At 63.8% G+C, this 15739-nt stretch overlaps 1 protein-coding gene across 1 annotated transcript in view; it reads left to right on the forward strand.

Annotated features, from left to right (window-relative positions):
* Positions 1-15739, forward strand: part of TIAM1 (TIAM Rac1 associated GEF 1) — a 219849-nt gene that overhangs the window by 134709 nt on the left and 69401 nt on the right. The window contains 1 exon segment of the mRNA XM_080654731.1: positions 5923-6899. Coding sequence (XP_080510857.1) covers positions 5934-6899 — 966 coding nt within the window. The 5' untranslated portion in view covers positions 5923-5933.

Consider the following 15739-nt stretch of genomic DNA (forward strand, 5'->3'; position numbering starts at 1 on the left):
GGTGTAAGCAGAGGAAGACACGTGCGTCAGTGCGCACGTGGCCACGCCCCAGACACGACGGGAGGAGGCCAAGCAAAGTGCCCTGGAACGTGGGGAGGGACGGAAGCCAGCGAGGAGGCCTGTTCTTTATCCCGGAACCTTCCCAGACCGTCCGGTGTACGTCGGGTCCGGGGCTTCCTCACTGTCCTCAGTGACCCAAACCCAGGGGCCCAGCACCTGTGACCGTGTTGCATTTATTCACTTTTCCTTAAAGTGAATGATAGGGTTCGTGTAGAAACTTCAGAAAGTAAAAAAAATATATAACCGTGCAAATTAGTCTCCATCACTTTATCCAGAATACTTTTAACATGTTTACTCGCGAAGATCGTGTGTGCATGCGTGCGCATTCGCGTGTGCATGTAGGCGCGCACACACACGTGCGTGTGTGCGGGCGCGCGCGGTTAAGTGAAATATTACGAATGTTGTTAAAGAAAACTTTAGCCTGCTCAACGCCGGGGCCTTGGTGTGCCCCGGGGAGTTAGGTGTTTGCTTCCTGGGCCCGAGGAGAGTCTCGCTCTACAGAGGTTTGACCTAACAGTGCAGCTGTCCTCCTGCGCATCCGGCCGCGGGCTGGCTCGGGGGGCGCGAGGCTCCGGGTTCCCCGCGGGGCAGTGCCGCGGTCCCGGGCCGGATGGTTATTTCTAGTTTCCCTGTCGCTGCTTTTCCTCCCTCTTCCCTCAGAGCACTCTGAGGTTGCGGCCGTTTCTCCTTGTTCCCGCTGCCCCGAGACCTGGACCGCGGTGGCGTCCTGCGAACCGGACGGTGTGAGAAAGCGGAGCAGCAGGCGGCGGGGAAGCGCGGCGTGCGTGTCCCCTCGAGCCTCTCTCTTGGGGTCCTGGTTCTCTGCCCGTGTCCCATAATGGATGTTCCTGGCGATCTGGCCGAGGAATGGCAGGCGGCCAGGCTTTTCATTTGTTTCCAGAGCGTTTACCGTTACTCGGGGGAACACGGTTATAATGAAAGAGCTGCTTTACAGTCTTTGTTGGGTAATTCCAACTTCTGGGCCACCCTGAGGTTGGCATCTATCGATTGCCTTTTCCCTTGAGGGCTGGTTAGATTTTCCTTGGTTCTTTTTTTTTTTTAAATATATTTTATTGATTTTTTACAGAGAGGAAGGGAGAGGGATAGAGAGCTAGAAACATCGATCAGCTGCCTCCTGCACACCTCCCACTGGGGATGTGCCCGCAGCCAAGGTACATGCCCTTGACCGGAATCGAACCTGGGACCTTTCAGTCCGCAGGCCGACGCTCTATCCACTGAGCCAAACCGGTTTCGGCTTCCTTGGTTCTTTGGAACGTGTCATGGACTTGTTTTTTTTTGTCTTGTTTTTCATATATATTTTAAAATTGATTTCAGAGGGGAAGAGAGAGGGAGAGAGATAGAAACATCAAGGATGCGAGAGAATCGTGGATCGGCTGCCTCCTGCACGCCCCCCACTGGGGATGGAGCCCGCAACCCGGGCCTGTGCCCTGACCGGGAAACGAACCGTGACCTCCTGGCTCCTAGGTCGACGCTCAGCCCCGGAGCCCCGCCGGCCGGGCTGTCACGGACGTTTTCAGTGTGAGGTTGTGAGACTCTCTGGAGAAGGCGGGTTTCCTGCTGCTGCCTCAGGGGGCAGCGTCCAGCTGACCTCCAGGGGTGGCGGTGCCAGGTCAGCGCAGTGTGCAGAGGCTTCGCTCTGCTGCCGTGGGTGCGTCCACCCACGTGCCACCTGGGAGGGGGGGGTGGCTATGGTTTATGCCGTTCAGTTTCCAAAGCTGTTGCTGTAGCTCGTGGGGTCGGTTCCAGGCACGTGCACCTGAGCGGGGCTAACCCTGGGACGGAAGGCACGGGACACGGCATCGGGCAGTTTGCTTCTGCGGCTGTTCCCTTTGGGATCCCCCATCTCTGGTCTGCAGGGACCGTCTTCTTCTTCTTTAAAAAAAAAAAATAAAAATATGTATATACTAGAGGCCCGGTGCATGAAATTCATGCGGGGGGGGGGGTGTCCCTCAGCCCAGCCTGCACGCTCTCCAATCTGGGACCCCTCAAGGGATGTCCGACTGCCCGTTCAGGCCCGATCCTGGTAGGATCGGGCCTGAACGGGCAGTCGGACATCCCTCTCACAATCCAGGACTGCTGGCTCCCAACTGCTCGCCTGCCTGCCTTCCTGATTGCCCCTAACCGCTTCTGCCTGCCAGCCTGATCACCCCCTAACCACTCCCCTGCAGCCTGATTGATGCCTAACTGCTCCCCTCCCAGCCTGTTTGCCCCTAACTGCCCTCCCCTGCAGGCCTGGTCCCTCCCAACTGCCCTTCCCTGCAGGTCTGGGTCCCTCCCAACTGCCTTTCCCTGCAGACCTAGTCACCCCCAACTTCCCTCCTCTGCCGGCTTGGTCACCCGTAACTGCCCTCCCCTGCAGGCTTGATCGCCCCCAACTGCCCTCCCTTGCAGGCCTGGTCCCTCCCAAGTGCCCTCCCATGCTGGCCTGATCGCCCCCAACTGCCCTCCCTTGCAGGCCTGATCCCTCCCAACTGCCCTCCCTTGCTGGCCATCTTGTGGTGGCCATCTTGTGTCCACATGGGGGCAGGATCTTTGACCACATGGGGGCAGCCATCTTGTGTGTTGGAGTGATGGTCAATCTGCATATTACTCTTTTATTAGATAGGATAGAGGCCTGGTGCACGGGTGGGGGCCAGCTGGTTTGCCCTGAAGGGTGTCCCAGATCAGGGTGGGGGTTCCCTTGGGGCATGGGGCAGCCTGGGTGAGGGGCCTGTGGTGGTTTGCAGGCTGGCCACGCCCCCTGGCGACCCAAGCGGAGGCCCTGGTATCTGGGGTTTATTGATCTTCTACAATTGAAACTTTGTAGCCTGGAGCGGAGCCAAGTCTTCTGCTTGCTCCGTGGCGGCAGCCATTTCTGTTGGGATTTATATATCTCCTATAATTGAAACTTTGTAGCCTTAAGCGGAGGCCTGGGCCGGCCAGGGTGTGTGGAAAGCTTGGCTTCCTCCATCGCCGGGGGCAACCCTAGCCTCCTGCTCTTTCCAGCTCTGTGGCTGCCACCATTTCTGTTTGCGTTTATGTATCTTCTATCATTGAAACTTTGTAGCCTTGAGTGGAGGCCTAGGCTGGCAAGGGCAGGTGGAAAGCTTGGCTTCCTCCATTGCCAGGGAAACCCTAGCCTCCCTCCTGCTCTCTGTGGCCATAGCCATCTTGGTTGGGTTTATTTGCATATTTGCTCCTGATTGGCTGGTGGGCGTGGCTTGTTGGTGTAGCAGCGTGACGGTTAATTTGCATATCACTCTTTTATTAGATAGGATACACACACACACACACACACACACACACACACACAGACATCTCTCAGAGAGGAAGAGAGAAACATCCATGACGAGAGAGAACCATGGATCGGCTGCCTCCTGCACGCCCCACTGGGGATCGAGCCCGCAACCCGGGCCTGGGCCCTGACGGGGAATTACACCGTGACCTCCCGGCTCCTAGGTGGACACTCACCCCTGAGCCACGCTGGCTGGGCTGGAATTTCTTTTTGGAAATAAAAATGAATAAGGGTTAAGTAGGAGCGAACAGGGAGATGTCAGGGAGCTGGGTGTAGCGGCGCGTTCTTCGTTCGCTTCTGAAAAGGGTGGGGATTTCAGTCCACCCCGTCTGGGTCGCCTGGGGAGGGCTGGTCCCCGAGGGGCGATGTGCGTGCGGGGGTGAGCAGGTTTCTCTTAGGTGATCCCAGTCCCACTGACCCGGGGGGCCTGCAGGGCGGGCCCACCTCTCAGGAGTGACGTTCCGTCCCAGGCGTGCCCCGGCCCTGGGCGTGCATGTTTCTGAACTTGCGTCGCGGCCGGCTTCCCCCTGCCTCGCCGAGGTCGCCCCCGAGGATTCCGGTGCCGGATGCAGGAGCTGGCCGTCCCCTCTGAGCTCCAGGTCGGAGGCCAAAACGGTCCTTCCTACCTCGGCCGGGACTCTGGCTCCCGAACGTGCTGTTAGAGCGGCCGTCCCGGCTGGCATGGGGCCCGCGGCCGCCAGGCTCGCCGCACCTCCGGGACCCTCTCTGCGGCTTTTAGCGTGATGAGATTTCGCTGGCAGCGACGAGCCTGAGCAGACACGTGCTGCCGAGGAGGTGCCTGTCGGGCTGTGTTTGCAAGGTCCCGCAGGACGGGCAGGCGACGGCCGGGCGCGGAGGGGCGGCCGCTTTGGCCGTAATTCTTCCCCCCCCTCTCCGACGGCCCCGTGCAGGCCTCCCCGTGGCACCGCTGGCCCAGCCGCTCGAAGCTTTCCTTCTCATTTATCGGGAAACGTGGGCCATGGACGCGTCCAGGCGTGTAGCGTGTTCTTTAGGAAGTTGGGGATTCCGGAAGTCGGCCGTGGCCTTCGGTGTTACCGAAAGGCTCGTCTATGCGACTTAGCAGCCGTGCCGCCGCCATCTGCTTAGGGACAAAGCCACGTCCAGCCTCACGCTCGGCCCGTTCGCCTTCTCGCCTTCCCCCTGCGGAGCCGCGGTGCCATCGTTTTCTTGCTCTTGGAGGTCCAGCCAGGGTGCCGGGGACGGGGCTCTGACAGGTGCCCGCGGCCGGGAGGGCCAGGGTCTCGGTGCTGGCACCCGGGGTGCGCCCTGGGAAGGTCCCCGCTGGAGGAGCTCAGGCTGCTGGCCGTCCCCTCCCGGCTCCCCGAGCCCCGGGGGCACTCGCGGAGGCTTCCTTCCGCCTGTGGCCACAGGTCCCGCTTCACAGAGGTTTGCCGGTGAGGGTCCGGGCGGCGTTCCGGTGGAGCCGGGGCCACGGAGCGATTCCGGTCAGCGTGGGGGCGGTTCTGTGCCGGGGCCTCAGGGTCCTCACTGCCACCGTGACGGCGTGCCGCCCTCTGGTGCTGTTCCTCTGCCGGGAGCCTGCCCGCAGGGGCCTGCCTGCCAGGGGGCACCGTGCCCTGCGCCCGCCGGATGTCTGTCTGCTGGGACGCTGTGTCTGTCGGCGCAGAAGGCCACGCAGGGCGTTGACGGGACCAGCAGGGCCAGGCCCGGCCCCCGAGTCCCTCCTCTCCTCTCTGGCCGTCCCCACGCGTGTCCAGGCCCGGGGCCCAGAGATGCCTCCTGGTAGAGCAGGGAGACCAGGCCAGGGAGGCAGGATGGGCCCAGGGGGGCGAGAGACGCTGGGAATGGTCGGGAGGGACTGGAATGAACGGCGGCCCCAGGAGGCCGGCTCACCTACCGTGTGCGGGCGGCGCTCGGTACCAGGTGGACGTGAAGGTTGGATTTGCTCCCAGAAGGAAGCCCACTGGGCTCTGCTAAGGAGAGCAGGCCTTCTGGTCCGTCCCGGCCACGTCCCACCTCCCGCTGAGCCCGGGGCCCGCAGATGCTGTGGAGTTAAAGGCACAGCCCCTTTCCCCGCGGCTGATTTACTAGGAAGAGGTCACGGGGCTTCCATCTGTGCATCTTCTCTTTGGATTGACTTCGAAGTGCAGGTGGGGCCTGAATGGAGCAGGTGACCTCCCGGGAGGCGGGGGGGTGGGGGGCTACCGGATGCACCTCTGGGTTCTGCCGTGGCCATTCCACACAGAACAGCCCCCTCCCTCCCCGGGGCGGGAGCCGGTCTGAGCAGGAGCAGCACGAAGTGCCTGAATGTGTGGCCACAGGAGGGAGACAGGTGACAGCCGGTGAGAGCCAGGCGCAGCCAGGTGGGCAGCTGCCCCCTGGGCACAGCCGGTCGCCGTGACGCTGCTGCCCACGCTCCGGGCGTCTCAGTAGCCGGTGGTCTCACCTACCACCGGGCAGGACCCAGGTGCACACAGGGCGGCACTCTTGCCTGGCAGGCCGTGCCCTCCCCACGCGCCCGGCTCTCTGTTCACTCGCCCCTGCCCACCGGTGACTCGCTGTGCCCCCTTCTCTCTCCGCTGCAGGCCGTGAAGCCATGGGGAACGCCGAGAGCCAGAGCGTGGAGCACGCGTTCTACGGGGAGAAGCGCGCGGGCCTGGGGCGCAAGCACACGTCGCGCTCGCTGCGCCTGTCGCACAAGGCGCGGCGCTCCCGCCACGCGGCCTCGGGGAAGGCGCCGCCCCGGCGCGTGGAGGCGAGCGCGCGGTCCAGCAGCACCCCCAGCCTCCCGCAGGCGCTGGCCGAGAACGGCCTGGAGCCCTTCGCTGCCGAGGGTGCCCTCGAGGGCTTCGGGGACCCCATGTGGGCGGACCGCGTGGAGATGGGCCTGAGACCCGTGTCCTACACCGACTCCTCCGTGGCCCCCAGCGTGGACAGCAGCATCGTGCTCGCCGCCACTTCGGTGCAAAGCATGCTGGGCTCCGAGGAGAGCCCGCCCTACCCGGCGGAGGGCGCGCCCTGCCCGGCGGAGGGGGGCCGGCACCCGCGCCCCTGCGCCTGCCCCGCGCCCGCCTTCGCGGAGGCGTCCGGCTTCAAGAAGAAGCGCTCCAAGTCCGCGGACATCTGGCGGGAGGACAGCCTGGAGTTCTCGCTGTCCGACCTGAGCCAGGAGCACCTGAGCAGCCACGAGGAGATCCTGGGCTCCGCCGAGGAGAGGGACTGTGAGGAGGCGCGGGGCGCGGACGCCCGGGCGGGGCCCAGGCCGCTCAGTGCCTGCCCGCGCGCCAACTCCCTGGGCGACCTGTGCGCCCCGAACAGCCGGGGGGTGACGGCCCACGGGGGGCCCGGCGGGCGGTGCGCGGGCTACTGCCGGGACCTGACGTCGGATACGCCCCACCGCACGCACCGCAAGGCACCCCCCGCGGAGGAGGCGGCCTACAGCGCCTGCAGCACCTACAACACGCTGCCCTGCAGGAGGTCGCACTGCCTGTCCGAGGGGGCCACCAACGCGCGCCTCAGCCTCAGCAGCAGCCTGCAGGGCCGCAGGGCCAGGACCGCGCAGGTGAGGGGCGCGCAGGGGAGGGGCGGGGGTCCAGGGCTTTGGAGAAGGCTCAGGACTCTGCAGGAGCTCTGTGCTCAGGGGCGGGGGTGGGGGGTGGGGCTGGCCAGAGCAAGGTCAGCGGGAGGGCGGGCAGCGGGTGCACTCCGACTTGGGTCCAGGCCGAGCCAAATGGGCGTTTGGAGGTGAAGTTCTCTCTGAAAGGAGGTCTCAGCCTAATGGGGAGGTGGAGGGGGTGGGGCGGTGGAGGGGGTGGGGAGGTGGAGGGGGTGGGGAGGTGCAGGGGGTGGGGAGGTGCAGGGGGTGGGGAGGTGCAGGGGGTTGTGGGGAGGTGCAGGGGGTGGGGAGGTGCAGGGGGTGGGGAGGTGCAGGGGGTGGGGAGGTGCAGGGGGTGGGGAGGTGCAGGGGGTGGGGAGGTGCAGGGGGTGGGGGGCAGATATCGGCATAGACTGCGAGGTCTTGTCCAACAGCAGAGCTTTTTCTGTTTAATTTTCAAAAACTCAGGTGTCTAGTTTTATTCTGGAATTTTAAATTCTCAGATACAAGGCATTCGGGGATGCAGATTTTCCCCTCTCCCAGCCCCGCCCCGCCCCGCCCCGCCCCTCCCTCCTCCCAGCCCCGCCCCCTCCCTGCCGCTGCCTCTGCCGAGTTCACGCGGGGAACCGCCTCTCCAGCTCAGACTGGCGACAGCGCCTGCAGGTTCTGCGGGTCCGTTCTAGCGTGGCCCGGAGCGGACCATCGGGCTCTCTCCTGGGCACTGCGGGCGGGCGGCCAGGGAGGAAGGGAGGAAGCTGAGGAGGTGCCCTGGATTCGGGGCGGCTGGTCATCTGTCAGCCTCTTGGAAGCTGGCAGCTCCCTGCCTGACCAGGAGCCATTTCAATTTCCTGTGCCTGGCGGTGCGGCCAGCCCTGCGGGAGGGACGGAAGGGATGGCCCGGAGGGTGCCCGTTTGGACGCCGCCAGCTAGCTGTGGGACTGCGGGGCCCTGCCTTCTCCGAAAGGGTGGGGCGATGCTCTTTGCCTGCCTGGGGCGGCCCGAGAGGAGCTGGTGTGAAAACAGTAGGAAAGGCCCAGCATCTTGCTGGCGAGGGCACCTGTTTGATGATGAGGACCTGAGGATGCTAACCTCTCTGGTCCCGTGGCAGAGCCCCCGAGCCCGGGCCTGTGTGGAGGGCGGGCTGGAGGTTTGCAGGGGCGGCTTCCGGTCAGAAATCCACACGCCCGTCTTCCTGGGAAGGAGGGTCAGGCCCCAGGGTGACCAGCAGCTGCAGCGAGGTCCGCGGGAGGGCAGCGGGTGCCCTCTGACCGGGGTCCAGGCTGGGTCAGACGGGCGTTTGGAGGTGACGTTCTCTCTGAAAGGAGGTGTCAGCCTAATGGGGAGGTGGATGGTGGTGGGGGTCCCAGCATAGACTGCGGGTCCTGCCCACCAGTGTGACAGGCGAGCCAGGTGAGCCAGGGAGATCGGAGGGCCCCGCGAGGCCCTGCAGGCTCTGCGCTGAGGACGTGGCCAGGTTGGCGCAGCGGGACCGGGTCAGAGGCGGGTTTAGGGGAGGGCGCACGCTGCAGACTGGGCAAGGAGCTCCCCTTTCCCTGGCAGTGCCAGTCAGCACATTCGCCGGGAGATCTGAGCAGGTTGCCGCTGTGTCCCAGCTCCCTCTCTCTGTGTCCCAGCTCTGGGCACGGCGGGACCCCTGCGTCCCCCACATCCTGCTGATGGGGTGTGAGCCTTCGGCCCGGGCAACCCCGAGGGGGGCAGAGGCCGCATCCCCGAGAGCCCTCGTGGGTGGTTGTCGGAGGACATGTCCATTCTCTGGCATGTCACCCTCTGAAACAGAAGGGAGGGGGGAGGGAGAGAGAGAAGGAGGGGGGAGGGAGGGCGGGCCCCTGATTGGTCTCAGGTCGCCCTGAGCAGCTCCAGGGAACGCCAGGTGCAGCGTACAGAGTCCTGAGGTCGTTGGCAGCTGCCTCCCCCCCCCCCCCCCCGTCTCCCGTCTCCCCGCAACCTTGGGCAGGTAGCCCCGTCTCGGGTGCCCTCCGTGAGAGGCGGCCCCGACAGCGCCATTGGGACCAGGTGGGAGGCGAGCCAGGAGGCCTTACTGGAGCCTGGAAACCGAGCGGGAGTTTTTTTTCCCCCCGCGCCGACTGCGTGCGATGAGTGAGGATCTCGAATGACTCGAAACGAACCCCAGCGCCTGCACCCCACGGTCGCCTCCCACGCCCCCGTCCGAGCTGGCGCGTTCTCCCAGCGCCAGCTCCTGGAGCCGCCGTGTGCCCAGCCCGCGTTTCAGGAGGACGCTTCCTCGGAAAGAATTCCTTCTTTGTCTTTCCTGTTGGGTCAAGTTCCTGACCCCGGGACCTCCTCGGCGCCTGAGTCACAGACACAAGGTCCCGCTGCCCGGGTGACGCCAGCAGCCGCGCCCAGGACCGCGACCCCGCAGACAGCTGGCCCCAGAGCGTGGCCTCTGCCTGGGAGACTTAATTTTTATCTGAAATAATTTTTTTTTTTTTTATCCAACAACTGCCTTTCCTGGACCGTCTCCCTGGTCCCGTGTTAGGGAAAGGAGAGGCACTGGCGTTCGCTTTGAGGCTGTCAAAAGCGACATACGGTGTCTGCCCCACAGTAAGTGCTGAGGATTTAGTTCCGTGTGTTGGAGCGCATGTGTGTGTGTGTGTGTGTGCGTGTGCATGTGTGTGTGTGCGTGTGTGCCGGTGCATGCCGTTGTCTCCTAGTCAGCCGGTGTGATCTGCAGGGAGTGACCGCTTAGCCTGGGACCTGAGGCAGCTTCCGTGGGCGGGTCTCCGTGGACACAGGGCAGGCTGCCCCGGGCGCCACCAACGCCTGGCTCGTCTCTGGCCGCGCTGGGCCCTCGGTTCCCGGGGTTGTGACGAGAACTTGGAGTCCCTCCCGCGGGGAATCGTTGAGAAGAAGGGCGTGGTGTTGGCAGCAGGAGGGAGACAGCGCCAGGGCTCAGGGACGCTCACGGAGCGAGGCCACGTGGGCAGGGCCGGTGGAAGGAGGCCCCGAGGTGGCGCTTACAGACTTGAGAAGTCCAAGTGCGAAGGGCACCCCGGGCAGTTGGGCAGAGACAGGACCAAAGCCTTCCGTGGGGGCAGCCGACGGGAATGGCCCCGTGGGTCCCGGTGCCCAGGGCTCGCTACTTGACACTGGGCACATCGCCCCTTCCCGAGTCTGCTGAGCTGGTCCGTGACGACGACAGTCACCGGGGACCTTGTAGCTCTCCCAGCCTCCGTCGTCCCCAGGAGCCAGCGTTCCTTCAGGTCAGCGCGGCCGCGGGAGCAGGCGGGGCAGCGCCTCCGTGGGCACTGCTCTCAGGGTGGAACCGCAGAAATGACAGGTGACATCCGAGCAGGTGCGTGTGCTCGGCGCGGTTCTGGGGACCTTGCCGGGTTAACTCGGTTTCACGGCGTCTTGCAAAGTGTCTCAGAGCAGATGCCGGTCTTCGGCCCGTTATGCAGAGGAGGGCGCGGAGGCACAGACCGGCTCAGAGTCACGGGCCTAGAATGGATGCTCCCTGTGCTGAGAGGGCCAAGGGAGAGTGCACTGGCCACGCCAAGGAGGGGACACTGGGAACCAAGGGCCATCTGCACGTGTGTGCACACGTGTGCATGTATGTGGGAGGGGCTACTTACATCTTGGGGTGAGGAGATGGGAGACCAGAGGAAGCACCTTTAGAATTTACCGGGCCCCGCACCTCCCCCCGCCCCCCGCCCCCCGGAGGGCTTGCTCCTTCACTGTATTTAGCTCTCCCATGCAGGTGTGTAGCGCGAAGCTGGGTTCATCAGGCAAATTAGATCCGTGTCCCACAGGGAGTGTCTGGATTATAAGCACCGCGGCCAGTTGGTTCCGGAGCTGGGCCAGGGCCCTCGGACATCGAGGCTAATTAATGCACCAGGCCCCTAGTACAGTTTATAATACATATGACATGCAAAGCAGGCGTCGACGGACTATTCTGGTCGGCTAATTGAGGCTAATCACCTTTTGGGAATTGTGTCACCTGTTGTTCAAACAGAACACCTGTCCCTCCTGCAGTGACCCTTGGACACAACAGGGTGTTGGGGGGCAGCCCCCGGCTCAGGCGGAAATCCATGTATAACTCTGACCCCCCGAAGCGTAACTGCTGAAGGAACGCATCACCAGCGACCAGAATAGTCCGTCCACGCCTGCTTTGCATGTCATATGTATTATAAACTGTACTAGGGGCCTGGTGCATGAAATGCGTGCACGGGGGGTAGTGGGGGGGGTCCCCTGGGGGTCCCCTCAGCCCGGCCTGTGCCCTCTTGCAGTCCAGGACCCCTCGCTGCTTACTGCTCGCCTGCTCGCTGCTCCTTAGCGAAGGCGGGAGAGGCACTCGCCAGCCGTGAGCCCAGCTTCTGGCCGAGCGGCGCTCCCCCTGTGGGGGCGCACTGACCACCAGGGGGCAGCTCCTGCGTTGAGCGTCTGCCCCCTGGTGGTCAGTGCACGTCATAGCGACCGGTCGTTCTGGTGGTTCCGCTGTAATGGTCGCTTAGCCTGTTATTAGACCAGGCGTCCTCAAACTACAGCCCGCGGGCCACATGCGGCCCGCCGAGGACATGGATCCGGCCTGCCGGGGGCCGCTGCCTGTCCTGCTTAGCAGCCGATGCGTCCCGGGCCCGCAGTGCGCATAGGAATTTGTTCCTAGTTTTTATTTAAACTATAGTCGGGCCCTCCCACGGTCTGAGGGACAGTGAACTGGCCCCCTGTTTAAAAAGTTTGAGGACCCCTGATCTTCACAGTAAAGGAAACGAGAGAAAAGAACATTAATAAGAAAATCGGGCCCTGGCCGGTTTGGCTCCACGGTTAAGAGCGTTGGCCCTCGGACCAAAGGGTCGTGGGTTCGATTCCGGTCAAGGTCATGTACCTCGGTTGCAGGTGTGATCCCTGGCCCCGCTTGGAGGCATGTGTGGGAGGCAACCAGTTGATGTTTCTCTCTCCCCTACTCCTCCCTCCTTCCCACGCTGTCTGAAAATCAGTGGGGCAAAAAAACATCCTTAGCTGAGGATAAAAGAAAAGAAAATGGTAAGGAAGGGAAAATCCATTTCTCCAGTTCCCACCTGCGCTGTGCAGGGGGCTGGCTGTCTTTGTAAGTCCACCCCCCCCCCCCCCGCCCCGAAGCGGCCTGGACCTGACGCGTGCCGTCAGCCCCGGTCGTGCTGGGCCCCAAGGCAGGGGAGCGGCTTCCAATGGCCTCCCCGTCCACTCGTGCCGGAGCTCACTGCGCAGCCACAGTGGAGGGAAACTCTAGCCGGCAGCTGCTGGGTGCCCGGGCTGCCCTGGCACTCGTGTTGTCCCACAGAAGGTGCCCCTCGGACGGAAACGGGTCAGCGGCTTCCAGCCTGGCTGGGAGGAGGTGTCCGGGGGAGCGGGACCGAGGGCCTCTGTACCCCGTGACCCTGTTGATAACCGGAAGCCTCTCCCAGTGTTTCTGACACGGGGGGTGACCTGGCGCCTTTGCAGGAAATCGGGGACCGGGTCACGCGCCCTGTTGGGGGTCACTTTTCCGCGTAGGCTGGGTCTCTCCATTTCCTCGATCTCTGACCCTGGATGGAAACTCAGGATTTGGGTCAATATTATAGCCCAGCGGTCGGCAAACTCATCAGTCCGCAGAGCCAAATATCAACAGGACAACGATGGACATTTCTTTGGAGAGCCAAATTTTTTAAACTTAAACTTCTTCCAGCGCCACTTCTTCAACATAGACTCGCCCAGGCCGTGGTATTTTGTGGAAGAGCCACACTCCAGGGGCCAAAGAGCCCATGTGGCTCGCGAGCCGCAGTTTGCCGACCACGGTTCTAGGATCACAGAGGAGGGAACGTGCCTTGTGCTTTGTGCCCCTGCGGGCCGGCTCAGGCTCCTGGGCCTCTGCCCAGGGTGGCGTCTGCAGTCCGGCGCTGGGAGGCGCGGGGGGGGGGGGGGGGCGGTCTCGGAGGCTCTGAGCGTGGCGAGTCGGCTTCAGGGCATGAAGGCCTGGGACCCAGGCGGTGGAGGCGGGGTCCCGGGGAAGATGGCGCCAGGAATGTGGCGGGTGCTGTCTGTGGGCTGAGCTGTCAGAGCCTGGGGTGGGGGGGGGGGGGCGGGGGGGTAGGGGGGGGCGCCTGGCCTGAGTGCATGGGTGTCCGGGTTGCAGCCTCCGTGGGCGGGCAGAGGTGTCTTTCCACATCAGAGCAGCTCGGGGACCTGAGACTCAGGAACCCGTCTTTCTCGGGGGGGCGCTCGCCGGCCCCCGGTGCTGAGCAGAGCCTGCCCGGCCATCACTATTGCCCGCCAGGCCCCCGCAGGCCTCTGGGAATTCGGGGCGCACCCAGCTTCTGAGCCACAGGGCTGGGTCCAGGCAGCCGGCACTTCCTTCCCAACAGGCTGGGTGACATATGCGTGGGAAGATGTGTCCCGTGGGCCTGCCCCGCCACGTGGGGGACGGGGTGGAGTCACTCGGCCGGGGGTGGGGGCGAGTCCCCGGGCGCCACGCCCAGCGGGTCCCTGGGCCTCTCACCCGGAGGGGCCGCCTCTCCGCAGCGCAGCGACCGTCCCAGAGCCGCACGCGCGGGTCACTGCGAGGTCACGCGCCGGGGGGCATGGTCAGATGTTCGGGTCTGACCAGGAGGTGAGTGTGTCGGGGCCTTTACTCTCAGGTCCCGGGGGCCTCGGGGCGTCAGGAAAGCGGGGAACAGCAGCTGGAGGACACGCCTCCTAAGCCGTGGCCTTGGCGGGTGCCCGTCTGGTCTCCGTCTGTTTCCCTCTCCTCCTTCCATCTCCCCCCCGCCCCCCGCCCCCACCCCCACATCAGGTTTGAGACAACAGTCGCTCAGCCTTTGTGGGGACCCCAGGAGGGGCGCTGTGGCAAAGGGGGAGACGGGAGGTGGACTATTCAGACAGAGTCAGGTGGGACGCCCTGCCGCGGCGCGATGGGCCGCCTTAGGACGTGGAGGAGGCGGGGAGCAGGGGGTGGCTTCCCAGCTGCCTTCCCGACCGGAGCGCTGGGACCCCCGCGGGGCTGGACCCCCCTCCTCGGTCCCGAAGCTGGCTCCCGGCACAGCCGTCCTCTCCCGTCTGAGCCTGAGAAGCGTCTGAGGCCTGCGTTTCAGGGTTCACTTCTCCCAGAGAACAGGACTGAGCGGCCTGAGAACGCACCCAGACGTTGGGGGGAAACTCAGTCACATTCCCCACTCGTCACGGTTACCCCGAGAGTCAGTGATGGTCCCGCTTACTGTCCTGGATCGGCGGGGGTCGGGGGAGAGGGGCCGAAGGAGACTGTGGGTAGGGGGTCTGTCCCCACCGCACCTGGGTGCTTCCTGGCCGTCCGCGGGGGTCAGGCCGCGGGACACGGGGAAGGCGGGACCGCAGCCACCGTCTCGTCCGAGCTGCCCCCACGCTGTCCTTGTCCCCCTCGGCCGTGCGAGTCCTTTGGAAACGTAGCTGGTCCTCGGTCGCTGTCTTACCCGCTTCCTGTTACGGCCTTCACCTCGAGGACTGCCGGTCTTCTCCGGTAACAGGTGTGGGTCGTGGAGAGGGCTCCGGCCCCCGCCCCGTTAACCTGGAGCACCGGCTGAGGCCACGGTGGCAGGTTTTTCCACTGCCAGGTCGCTTTCCCCACCTTCCCATACTGGTGTGTGTTTTGAGGACGTATGATTTAATACGTGTAAATGGTGAAGTGATTACTACAGTCAAGTTAGTTAACATACCCATTCCCCCGCACAAATACCATGTTTAAAAATATACATTTTATTGATTTCAGAGAGGAAGGGAGAGGGAGAGAGAGAGAGAGAGAAGCATCAGTGGTGAGAGAGAATCATGGATCAGCTGCCTCCCGCACGCCCCACACTGGGGATGGAGCCTGCAACCCGGGCCTGTGCCCTTGGCCAGGAATTGAACCGGACCTCCTGGTTCATAGGTTGACGCTCAGCCACAGGGCCACGCCGGCCGGGCTACGGTACCGTATTTTTGGATCTGCGCTCTTAGATTTCAAGTGTAAACGCAGTGTGTTATCTACAGTCAGGCACCGTGCTGTACATCAGAACCCCATCTGGGAGCTGGAACGTGCACCCCGTGACCGGCTCCTCCCCACGCGCCCCCCCCCACCCCCCGTCCACTCGCTGGCTCAGGCCGTCACACTGCGTCCCGTGAGTGGACGCGGGCACGTGGGTTTCGCGTCTGGGCCTTGTTGGCCGGGTGGCGGTGCCATCTCCTTGCTGCTCCCCTCGGGCCTGTTCACGGTGAGGGTGAAGCCCGAGGTGCCAGCGGAGGGGCTGACGGGGTGGCAGAGGTGTGGGCCCTGCCCGTCGGGGCCTCGCGCAGGACAGGGTCAGCTTGTGGCTTGGTTCAGTCCGCCCTGTTGCCTCCCAGTGGAGCCCAGAGCATTCGTTTTTAAGGCAGTTCAGCTTTTATACTTTCTTCCTTTTTAAAAAAAAATATATTTTATTGATTTTTTTACAGAGAGGAAGGGAGAGGGATAGAGAGTTAGAAACATCGATGAGAGAGAAACATCGATCAGCTGCCTCCTGCACACCCCCCACTGGGGATGTGCCCGCCACCAAGGTACATGCCCTTGACCGGAATCGAACCTGGGACCCCTCAGTCCGCAGGCCGACGCTCTAGCCACTGAGCCAAACCGGTTAGGGCTCAGCTTTTATACTTTCAAACCACAGTGAACTAGTTATGGGGCCGAAGGCTCGAACCCTGGTTCAGCCCCCAAACCTTACCTTCCTTCGCTGCCTTCTCTGTCACCCCCGCTCCCGTCCCCTGCCTGCGAGAGAGGCCCCGGCCTGGAGCTGGTCTGGCCGAGGGCGCTGGGGCCTGGCCCCCCCACC

The sequence above is a fragment of the Plecotus auritus genome (assembly GCF_963455305.1).
Source record: "Plecotus auritus genome assembly, chromosome: 2".
Classification (NCBI taxonomy): Eukaryota; Metazoa; Chordata; class Mammalia; order Chiroptera; family Vespertilionidae; genus Plecotus; species Plecotus auritus.